The sequence below is a fragment of the Pteropus vampyrus genome, unplaced genomic scaffold (genome assembly GCF_000151845.1).
Source record: "Pteropus vampyrus isolate Shadow unplaced genomic scaffold, Pvam_2.0 Scaffold11, whole genome shotgun sequence".
Taxonomy (NCBI): Eukaryota; Metazoa; Chordata; class Mammalia; order Chiroptera; family Pteropodidae; genus Pteropus; species Pteropus vampyrus.
The window spans coordinates 6,539,487-6,552,490 of record NW_011888792.1 but is presented as its reverse complement, the minus strand read 5'-3'; the positions used below and the strand labels follow the sequence as shown (position 1 = coordinate 6,552,490).

The window sequence follows — 13,004 nt, the reverse complement described above, 5'->3', positions numbered from 1 at the left end:
GTTTTCCTTATTTAAAAAAAAAATTATAAGGTAGTGATAGGGCAAAAAATCAAATACCCTGCACTGGAACTGACCTCAGGATTTAAAGATAGATAGTCTTGGAAATATATAAGCTTGTTTCTTAAAACTTTGCTTGAAAATGTGGACTTAATATACACCTAGACTAGATTTTGAAGGCTGCTTAGAGAAAATCTCTAAACAAGGGTCAATTATTAATGATATAGAGCAAAATAACTTATTAAATACATATCAATAAATTTTATGCCCCATATTTACAATGCATCTATCATAAATATAAATACTGCAATTGAATCTTTAGTCTTAAAACTTCACACTTACCCTTTTTTAGAAGATAACCTTTCTTAACAATATTTTTATAAAAGGCATCCTTTGTTTTTCTTCGAATTGTATTATAGATTTCTTTGCCATCCACTGTATCATTGAGTACTTGTTCTTGATCCTGAATTTTTAAAAGTATTAAAATTGTTTCATGAATTCTTAATGGAAATTAAGTAAAATCTACTAAACTACCAATTAAAAACCAGATTGTGTCTGTCTAGACACTTAAAAAATGTTTTAAGTACTAAAATCTAAAAGTATGTAACATATATTAAGAGAGTCTTTGCCTTCTGAAGAAATTTTCAAAAAGGTTTCCTTACCATTTCTCAAGAACATGAACTAACAAGTTATTTTCAAAAATATAGTAGTCCCTCCTTATCTGTGGTTTTGCTTTTTGTGGTTTCAGTTACCCACAGTCAACAATCATCTGAAAATATTAAATGGAAAATTCCAGAAATAAAACAATTCATGTTTTAAATTGCACGCTGTTCCAAATAGCGTGATGAAATCTCACTCATCCCACTCCGTCCTGCCTGGGATGTGAATCATCCCTTTGTCCAGCATATCCATGCTCTATCCATTGCCCACCCATTAGCCACCTCAGTTATCAGACTGTCAAGGTATCACAGTGCTTATATCTCTTACAGTAGCCTAACAGTATGTCACAATACCTATGTGAGTCACCTCATTTCATCTCATCATGTAGGCACTGTATTTATTTCACATCATCACAAGAAGGGTGAGTACCATACAATAATGTATTCTGAAAGCAAACTTACATAACTTTATCACAGTGCATTGTTATAACTGTTCTATTTCATTATTGTTGTTGTTAATCTCTTACTGTGCCTAATTTATAAACCAATCTTTATCATAGATATATATGTGTAGGAAAAAAATGTATATGCAAGGTTTGGTACTATCAGCAGTTTCAGGCATCCACTGGGGTCTTGGAATGTATTCTCTGCGGATAAGGGGGGACTACTATACCATCAGTTTTGTTGTGTTTTACAGCAAATGCCGTTGTCTTGAAGTTGAACTGATAAATTAGGAACCAATATAAGCATAAATCAAATTCACGTGTGTTTATGTACAAATATACATCTGCAAGAAACACTAGGTGAATACAGAAAACTGCAAGGATACTATTTGCAAGGATTAATATTTTATGACTTTTTCTTATTAGAGATTTCACATGTCCATTAGGCCCTTTTATAAATTTAAGATATGAGACTCTCATAAATCTTACTTTCCTACATCTTGAAATATTCCATTGTTTCATCATCCTAGGAACCATTGCATCATTACTCAATAATTATTACCAAGTATGCTAAAGAGCAAGAGTTGACAAACCATGGTACATGTGCCAAATTCTGCCCACTGTTTTGGGAAATAGGGTTTTATTGGAACACAGCCATATTCATTCCCTTACATAACATTTGTGGCTGCTTTCACACTACAAAGGCAAAGTTTAGTAGTTGAGACAAAGACTGATTAGCCATATAACTTAAAATATTTATTATCTGGCCCCTTTACAAAACAAATTTGCTAACCTTTGGCCTAGAGAGTGAAATAAATCATCTCTATTACATCACTCTTTGGCAATTTTTTTCTATTTTGTCAAGTATTATCTTTTAAAGAAATATAAAAGGCTATTTTTGTTGTCCTTTTATTAGCTTTCATTGGAACACAGCTGAAAATACAGAACTATTTTCTGCTCATAATAACACAGAAAATATTAAGAGATATGTTTGACAGTTATTAAAAGAATCATAAGATGAATGCAAAGAAACAGATGGCAGCACTCTGGGATGTAGTATTATGATAACATTGATTCTGATAATCAAAATCTCAGACTATAATTCTTCAGATGATAATATTCTTGATAAATTTTCTCAAAACTCAGTAATTCTTGAGTGAACAAATTATTTCTAGGGGGATAAAAGAAAATATGGTGCTCCCATTTGTTAGTCATTTAACAGGAATGACATCATGCAATATTTTGTGGCAAAAATTTAAATTATTGTTTTGCTAAAAGGAAATGAGACTGTGCACCAAGTCTGACTTCATTATGATTTGTAAATGAATAAAAGTTAATCTGTACCCAAAGGTTGTTAGAAAGAGACAGATAATGTAGAAATTTTAAAAATTCACCATATTGATCATTCTAATTGTTTCTAAACCTAAACATACAAAAATATTTTACACTTAAAGAGCAAAGAAGACTGTATCTCCAACAAAAATATCAGCCAGAGTTTTCTAAAGTATTGCATTTGATGAGGCAAGTATAGGAACAACAACAAAGAATCATAAACTAGAACCCAGGAGAGGGATATTTAACATCTGGACTCACTATTCTGTTTTGACAGTGAAAGTGTGAGGAAGAACCAGAGTAACTGTAAGCAAGAACTTATTAGAAATCTATCTGAAATCTGGAATTAGGATTTACAAAATGGGTATGTTCCAGGTCATACATGACAGTGGATGAATAGTTACTTGAATTTAAAAGACACTGCCCACATGGACAATGGACTAGTGGTTAACAGACGGCGGGGTTGGGGGAATTGGGGAGGGGATTAAAATCATTTCTTCAATTAAATAAATAAGTAAATAAATAAATAATAAATAATTAAAAATTAGGAGAAATAGATGATAGATAGATAGATAGATAGATAGACAGACAGTCAGACAGATAGATAAAAGATGCTGCCCATATTGGGGATGTAAGCCTTTATAACCAAGGAAGTAGATAATCTGATTGTTAAGAGTCTGATAGCCATTGAAGAAAGCTTTTGCATTGAAGTTAGGTATGCTGTTTCCTGAAGCCAGACTTCGATTGTAAATTCTGTCTTTATTACTTAAAGGCTAGGAAAACTCCATTTAATAAATTAATTCAATAAATGTTTGTTGAGTGCCAGGCACTGTTCTAGTTCTTAAGATACATTAGTAAACAAATCAAAGATCCTTATCCTCAAGGAATTTATATTCTATGGAGGGAAAGATAACATAATAAATAAGTAAACTATATTATTCGCTAATAGATTTTAAGTGGTTTACAGGGTAGGGAAAGCAGTATTAAATAAGATATATGGGTAAGTCTCATTGGAAAGCTAATTTTTGAGCAAAACCTGAAAGAAGCAAGTAAATATTTGAAGGAAAATCATTTGGGGCAGGTTGAAAGCTAGAGCAAAGGTCCTAATGCAGGAAAGAGCCTGGCATATTTTAAAAGATAGCAGAGATGCCAGTATGAACGGAGACAAGTGAGAAAAGGATAACAGAGATGAGTACGGACAATCAATGAGATACCATTCTAGGGTCTATTTTTGCCATTGTAAGGACTTTGGCTTTTACCCTGAATGAAATGTAGAATATTCGCAAGTATTAAAACAGAGGACTGACATATCTGACTCATATTTTAAATGGATCCCTCTGACTGCTGTGCAGTGTTAAGGGGGCAAAGGTAGAAACAGGGAGATGAAATCAGATTCTGGTGGTGGTCATATTCTAGATCTATTTTGAAGGCAGAGTCAGCATGATGTTCCCTGAGAGTCTGGATACAGAGTGTAGGAGAGAAAAAGAGTCAAGGATAACTTGATGCCTTAAGCAATTTATTTAACCTCCCAGGTATCAGTTTCCCTATCTACAAAATGCGTATCATTACAGTATCAACCTCATCAGGCTGTTGAAAAAGTTAAATTAATTAATATGTTTAAGAACGGTGCCTAAAACATAAAATGATCGAAAAATATTATTTTTATTGTGGGGTGCATTATCTCAAAAGGCTCCTCCTTTTTTCTAATGTCTGTTTCTAGAAGTGTTAGTTCCACAAAGAAGGCAGACCTAGCTAGTTCCCCTAAGTCGGGGTATGCAGGGGAAGTGAGTTGATTTTCTAGCTAACCAGTTTTTCCATTAATAAAAGGACATTACTAATTTTTGTTACTCTAATACTTAGGATGCTGCTAGGAAGAACAGATAAGTGTTATGATTCCCAAACTTCTACTGTAATCTACTTTCACTCCAAGCCCAAAGTAATAGACTTCAAGTAGCATTTAATGGTTTTTATGTAGTAATCAAATTGCTTTGTAATCAGCATAAGTTATTTCTGAAGTAGTCAATGCATCATAGGCACTTTTGCAAATGACAACAATTTGAGGTTTGTTCAGATATGAAAAAGGCATTCCGTATATTTGAAGCAATTCTTAAAACAGCTTTATAATTTAGGAACGAAAATTTACTAGATGTCACAAGCTACTTATTTTTCTACCTGTAAAAATTAAGTTAGCAAATTCTAAACATAAATTCATGGTGCAAAAATGTATGACTAAATTTTTAGACAAAGTCTGTGGACTTATGAAACAAAATTAAAATCATCATTCACTCAAACAGCCAATGTGAATTAGAATTAAAGAGACAGCAATGGAAATGAGTGGCACAATCTGTCATCTAGAGGTAAAGGCACCTATGACCCCTAATAAAAAGACCCTGAGCAGTGGTTTCTAGAAAGCACATATCACACCATGTGGTTTAAGAAAAAAAGTTAGTTTTACATATGCAATAATTAGAATAGTGAACAGCCAAGGTCTGCAAGAAGTGCCAATAAAAGTGGTCCATCGATGTTGACCACGGTTATTGAGAAGGTGTCAAGGGAGAAGTGAAACTTAAGATGGAACTTAAACTTGCAGTATTTAGACTGGGAAAGAGGAAGAGACAGACATGGAAATAGCAAAAAGCACAATGAGATTAAGACATATTAGTGATACTATAGAGGGTGAAGCAGGTGCTTCCTGCTAGAGGGCAGGCAGTCATTCAATTAATACTATCAAATGTCAGATACTATTCTAAGCACTGGGAATACAACACAAAACCCCTGCTCTAATGGATCTTACATTCTACCAGAAAAACATAAGAAAATGAAGATATATTAAAATGTGACAAGATTATGACAATTCTTGAATTTATATTAAGCATCAGAATGATGATTCCCTACTCAGCAACTCCAATGAGTAGTTATAACCATATGAATTTGTTAGGAAGGGGAAAAATTGAGAAGCTAGAGACACTACAAATCACTGTACAAGTTTAGTTGTATATGTATGCAAAATCTTAGGAAGTCTTCTTTATGTCCCTGTGTTCCACATAGTAAAATTTCTTAATCACTCTTCTCAAGGACATTCAAGCACTGCATGACAATGGTCCATACATGTAACAGTGATCCCATAAGATTATAATGGAACTGAAAAATTCCTATTGCTTAGTGAGGTTGTAAATGTTGTAGCTGTCATAATGTGGTAGCACAAAACAGGACCATGTGTTTGTGGTGATGGTGTTGAAAATAAACCTACTGTGCTGTCAGTCATATAAAAAGCAAAACATATATAATTATGTACAGTACAAATAATAATAAATGACCAAGTTACTGATTTATGTATTTACTATATTTTTTGTTATTTTAGAATGTACTCTATTTATAAAAAAAAAAAAAAAAAGTTTGCTGTACCACACAGTATGCTGTGTTATACCGGCAGCAGCCTCACAGATCTTGTGCTTGCATCTATCTCTTGATTGCTTCATTTCTCTTGTGCTTGATTTAATCTCACGTATTTTTGTGGAGTAACAGGCTGTATAGGCTTGTAGCCTAGTAGCAATAAATAAGCTATACCATATAGCTTATTGCTGTAGTAGGCTATACCATCTAGGTTTGTGTAAGTACACTTTATGATGATCACACAAAGATCAATCACCTAACAATACATTTCTCAGAATGTATCCCCAACAATGAACAGCATGACTGTACCTTCTTTTAACCCCTGCTACAACCCTTCCCCACCAAACTTCAGAAAGTATGATGAGAAATAAACAGAGACTAATTAATCTCCCTATGCATTAAACAACTATTAGTCAACAGGCCCTCTTGTTCAAGGCCAATTTTTCCTCTTGTGTTCTGAGTTTTTAGTCAGTCTTGCCTTCTCTAGGACCTTATACATCAGTTACTGACATACCCATTCCTCACCCACCGTTATTTTCCTCCTGACAATTGGCTTTACCCAGAGTATACAGACATGCTCAAAATGCTCAGCATAAAACCACAGACAAATAAACAAAGAAATAAAAAGTTTAAACCCCTTATAGCCCTACATTTTCTTCTAGTTACCATTTTTAATTTATTTTCTTTACTTACCAAGCTCACCTAGTTAATAAGCCTGGCTTGATTTCTCCTTGCTGTCTCCACTTTTGCCTCCAACAAACTCACTCCTTGACCCAGTGCAACTTGGCTTCTGCCCTCACCACTGCTTCTATTCTCAAAAAGCCATCAAGGACTTCCTAATTATCTAGAACCAAATTAAATAAATACTAAGAGATTCTCTTACAATTTATTTTCTGAAAGAATCTGAATAATCCACAGTTTTAAAATTTTTATCCAATTTTAAATGCATGAGTGTGTATATAAACATACCACCAAAAATTCATTTTAAAATAAAACGCTAATTACTGAAAAAAGGAAAAAACAACACTGACCTGCATTGGTACAGGTTCCTTAAGATAATAACCTTCAACAATCTGTTCTTTTCGATAGTGGTCTATGATGTCCCCGATGCTGTTAAAATAAAAATTACTTACATTAACATAATTTGTCTCATAAAAAATGCAACTCTTGAAAATACATGCAAATTATGTTAGCAAGGATTATTTATTTGCAAGTTTTTTCAAAGCATAGAACTTGAATACATTAATAGAATACATAATCATAACAGTGATATTATTTTAGAAAAATAAGAATACTCCCAATATTGGTTTATAGGTAAGAATACCTGAATCAGAGATTCTAATTTTCTATACACATACTCAACAGTCACTATCGACTGAGAAAAGAATTAAAAGTCTACAATCCTTCCCCACCAAACTTCAGAAAGTATGATGAGAAATAAACAGAGAATTTAAAAATTTTTAATAATGTTATTTCTAATGTTGAGAAGGAAAAACTGATGAGAGAAATGGCATTTGTTTATTAGCAAGAGTGAGTTCAGGTAAACTAAGAATTTCTATCATCAAAACATTTACATTTTCTGCTTTTATAATAATCAGATGGAGTTAGGTCATAAAACATATAAATAGGTGAACAGAGAAGCAAATAAAAAAAAAAGACCAGAGGAATCTTACATATAAGATTATTGCTACAGCAGGAAAGGCTTATTGATTTTGATAAAAAGTGCTATAAATTTTAATTTTTTAGGTATTGCATTAAATCTATAGATACTTTGGATTGTATGGACATCTTAATGATGTTAATTCTTCCTATCCGCAAGCACAGTATGTGCTTCCATTTATTTGTATCTTCTTCAATTTCTTTCTTCAGTGTCTTATAATTTTCTGAGTATAGATCTTTTACCTACCTAGTTAAATTTATCCTAGGAATGCTTTTTGATGCAATTTTAAATGAGATTGTTTTCTTAATTCCTCCGACCCTGGTATATAAAAATGCAACTGATCACTGAATATTAATTTTGTATCCTGCTACTTTATTGAATTCATTTATCAGTTCCAACAGTTTTTTGGTAGGGTCTTTAGGGTTCTCTATACATAGTATCATGTCATCTGCAAATAATGACAGTTTTACTTCTTGCTTTCCAATTTAGACACCTTTTATTTCTTTTTCTTATCTGACCGCTGTGACAAGGACTTCCTAAAATATTCTTAATATTTGGAAAATATTACAAACAAAACAAAACTGAAAATAAATGATATTTTAACACAAATTTAACAAGTTTTTTTAATATAAAAGTATGTTTCTCCATAATCAGTAGGCCATTTTATTGTACTGAATATTTAAATCTCAGAATTTTAAATGTTCCTTTAGTAGACTAGAAGAATGGGTATTTTATGGATTCCTAGGAAACATCTTTTAATCTACCATTTAATTTTTTTCATGTTGTTCCTACTAGTACAATAACTGAAATATATATATATAAATAATTGGGTATATATCGCTTGATTTTTTCATAATTCTCCCTACTTACATTATTAGAATATATATATCTTTTATCTTTGAGATATATGTGTGTGTGTGTATATATATATATATACACACACATTAATACATATATATATTTATCTCCAAAGATACACACATATATACAAAATATATATGTACCTCCAGCGATAAAATCTTTCCTATACTAAAAAATTAACATAAACCAATATAATATTAAAAAACAAAATAACTTTAAATTATTAATAAAAAAATGAAAATGAATAGATATAAACTAAGTACCAGAGGCAGTATTTAATGCAAGAGAGCAAGGGGGGAATAGCGAATAAACAAGTAAAAAGGTATCATCAAAAGGACAAGGAAAGTTATAAGTTTTAAATGAGAAATGTTAATACTACATATTAATCCAAGTGTTAAAAGAAAAAGAAAAATCAGAAAACATTTTAAGACAGCTAGATAGCACCACAGAGATGACTATGTGTTTCAAGGCAAAAAGCATTAAATCTATGAAAAAACAGTAAATATCAAAGGTTTCTTGTTCTATAACTGTAAAATATAATCAATCCTGTGTAGCGCCTCAATATTACAACATAATTCTTATCCATGAGCTAAGAGAATAGGATACTATTGTAAAGTACAGTTCAGATTGTACAACTTTGAAAATTCAGGAACAAATTTAATTTAAAAGTGTGTGGCAACTGATCAGATATATTTTTACCAATGAGATGGACTTCCAGTAGTTTTTTTCTTTTTTTAATTCCTTTTTAATTTGTATTGTATCCAGATAGACGTAAAGAAAGTCATGGGAGATGCAAGACTGCCTAAACATTCCATAAAAGTTTTAGCCATGAAATCAGATTTACGTCTCAGGAAATTAAAACATGTTCACTATAAATGTATTTGTGAATTAAATATGTTTCTAAAGATACTATGTCCTGTACTTTCAGTTTAGTAATTTACTTAATAAAAATAACTGCCTCTCTCTCTTCTTGAACCCTACATAAATGTTAGTAATCTCCAAGGTCTAAAATCCTCACTCTCTTTGCACTACCACTTGAACTACTCTCTTTCCACTGATTCTCCTATGTATATTTGTACACCCCTTAATTTATCAGTCAGCTTACCAATAGACCTGAGCACTAATATGTAGGAACAGTATATTTTTCTCTATGTATAGGTACAGGATCTGTGCAATATATTTCACAAAGTAGATTAGTCGTAAACACTGTTTGCTGAATTATATTTGCTGTTATATGCATCTACTACTTTTATGAAATTTTGATTATAGGAACATTAAAGTTATGTCTCAACAAAGCTGTTTCTAAAGGAAATAGTCATAACTGCTACCTCTCTTTAACAAGAGACTAATGTAGAGCTAATGAGGAGATGAGACAGCAGATTATGGCTCTGTTAAATGGATTTATTGAATAATCCAGCTTTACCCTTCCATGTCTAAACAATGATAATCACAAAGGTGTATCTTTTTAGGAATTACTTGATTACTGATATTAATGCTAAAATGGAATATGTGTTTCCAAAACAATTATAAAAACTGCTATTTTCCAGGCATCAAATTCACACAATTTCTGACTTTCATTTGAAAAAGCTTTATAAGATGAACATATCCACTGAGAAGGAAAAGCCTATAAGTCAGATCTGAAGAATGATCGCGAACACTAAATTACCATATATTTAAAATTTTTTAAGTCAGCATTTTGCAAGCAGATTAATAATTTGGAAAGAAATATATTTCAAATACTTCTTCCAGTTTCATACTGGTCTTTATCAACAACAAAAAACTACTTTTATATACCTTACAGACTGTGTCCATTATGTAGGAAGAATTATCTTTGCAAGATGTGTATTATAAGAAAGTTTAAGTCAATAAACAAAATAAACTTTCCCCAAAATAGATCTATGTAAATTATTTTTAAAAAGTCTCAAGATGAACATTAATCAATTAAGAATATATGTTTTAAATTCATAGTTTTATATATTCCAAATCCCTAGAAAACTGGATAATGGGAAAATTAATTTATCTTCACTAAGAGCTCAAATTGCAGCTAGCTAGATATTCAGTAAGGATGTCTAGATCAGACTAATGTAGAAGGTACTCCTGTAGTTTATATATGATCTGTGCAAAAGAATTCAACTGTCTAGACTCACATCTTCCATTTGATGTCTTATAATTGTCCACTGAACTAAAGCAACTAGAACTTGTTTTGTTGTTATGTTTTGTTTTCCACATAAACCAGCTTCTGGGTCACTATATACTCAAAGGTCAAACTGTAATTGAAATTCTAAATGAGATGGGAAATGCTGCTATGGTATTTTAACTTGCATTTAACTTATGCAAGCCTCAAAAAAGGAAAACAATGCTACTCTAGCATTATCCAGTATGGGGAAAACTTTATATTCAGAAGTAAAATGAAAGTTTACTTTCTATTACATAGAAGAAAACATCTGACATTCTGTCATATGGTTTCTCTATCAGATTACTTATTTAATCAAATGGCTAAAGTCCATTCTGAATTTTAGGACAAGCAAATAGTTTACTTAGAACTTTAAAGGTGAGAAGTAGGAACCAATAATTACGAATAAGAAATATCAACTTGAAAACAACTCAATTACATGGTAACATTTGTAGTAAGTCTCAGGTTATTCTTTAGGAGCTTTTTTCCCTATTAAAATGTCTCATTGATAAAAGACTAATATATTTTCTTTTCTTCGGTTAGATGTTTTGGTGTCCTACAGATAATACATAAGTTAGCAAATTTGCTGCAAATAGCTTATGCAGAAATAACTCCCCAAAATTATATAAATTACCTTTGAAGGAAACAAGTTATTAATTTATATTCATATTAGACACTGGCTAAAGAATTCTTGCACATGAGTACTACACTAAGTTATATTAAAGGTCTTGTAATTTAAAATTTTGAGAAGTCAAGCTTTCATTTTGAAACTGATATACTATATTACTGAAATCTCAACTATTTTTGGCAAAAGTAAAAGATAACTAAAACTTTCTCACAACTTACCTGTTATAATATCGGCCTCCCATCATAAACTGATTGTTTGGTGTTGGACATATTTTAAATCGCTGAATATTTTCACTGGTCCGAAAATAAAGTGAATAGTCTCCAGGAGTATTATCTGAGGGCCTCACAAGAAAACTGCAGACTTGGCCAACTATAAAAATGAAGCCGTTAGTTTTATTCCTTAATTATCAAATAAAAAAAAAGTGTCAAGTAGTATAATTACAAACTATATTCACAAGTCATAAACATATGCTAATTTTCACCAGAAACTTGTTTTATAATGAAGGCAATTTTAAGACTTTTTTTCTGGTTTATGAGTCATAACCATCCATGATGTTGCTTTTCTTCATTGTATAAAAATATGGGGCAGAAGTATGCAGCAGTGACTCCTGGTTAATAATGTCTATGCCTACCATAACTTGGAAAGAATAATCTAAGCACAGTTAGGGTATACTGGCTAAAACTGCCACCATCTGTTTGTAAATCCCCTCAATAAGAAGAGTTTAAAGAAGTTACAGTGAACTTTGCTTAGGAATACTCTGTATTTATCAATGCTTCTCATTAAACATTAAAAAGCTTACAAAGGCATATTCAAAATAGCTGAAGTATCTATGTACATTATAAAAATATACTTGCACTATATTTCATTCAATAGGTTTGGTCCTGAAAAGTTATGTAGAAGCAAATTATCATATATTAAATGTTTTCATATTAATTTTGGAGAAGTTTTTTTGATATCTTCAATTGGCAGTGACTCAACACTAAGATGCTTTTGCCTTTTCTCTGTTTAAGTCCTACTGACATTAAAAGAACAGAACTTGACTGCTTTTAGGACAGCACAATGAACACTTAGAATATCAGATGTAATTTTTATGTAAATTACTACTAGTCTGATTATCTATCCATGACACTTACTTACTATCAAGTAATTTCATGTTCAATATAAAGAACAGGAATTACTGCAAAATTGTGCATGCAAGTGCTTAGGTATACTTTTCAGGGGAGAAAAATTACCAGATTGTTAAAAGAGCATACAACCCAAAGAAAATAAAAAATTAATGTAAGCAAATTAAGCTTAGCTCTTTTGAACTTTACATGCCTAAAACAAGAATGAGTGCAAGTATATGATGGTGCAAATTTAAAAACAAACATTCAAAATTCAGTAAATTCACTAAAATATTTTGGTTCCATTGAAAGTTGATAGCATGCCATTTTGGTTAAGCATTTGGTCTCTATCACTACCAGACAGCATTATCGTGTTCTTTATTTTTAACCTACTTAGCCTACATCTCTACAATAAATTTGGACATTTCTAAATCTGCCTCAAATTTTTCAAAAGAGCAGTTTTAACTACACTGAAATGCAATGCCTTATGCCTTAAGACAATAACTTAGATAACATATTTAAAAATCAGTTTATTCGGCATATACAGAAACTATTAAACTCTGGTTGTTTTCAAAGAATTTCTAAATTACAGATTACACATAAACATGTCTCAGATCCTAATAAGGTTTGGTTTACCACAGAAATATTTGACAGTTAAATTAATGCAGTCTTAAATGTTTAGTTAGGATGATGACAGGATGATTTTTGTTTTAAATAACTAACCCACAGTACAAGCCAATTTTTACTTTGCATAT

General features: G+C 31.4%; 1 protein-coding gene across 1 annotated transcript in view; it reads right to left on the bottom strand.

Annotated features, from left to right (window-relative positions):
- Nucleotides 1-13,004, bottom strand: part of RASA1 (RAS p21 protein activator 1) — a 102,642-nt gene that overhangs the window by 28,940 nt on the left and 60,698 nt on the right. The window contains exons 8-10 of the mRNA XM_011378981.2: nt 11,365-11,515; nt 6,856-6,934; nt 340-460 (exon numbers count right to left, since the gene is read on the bottom strand). Of these exons, the coding sequence (XP_011377283.1) occupies nt 340-460; nt 6,856-6,934; nt 11,365-11,515 (351 nt within the window). The remainder of the gene's footprint in view (nt 1-339; nt 461-6,855; nt 6,935-11,364; nt 11,516-13,004) is intronic.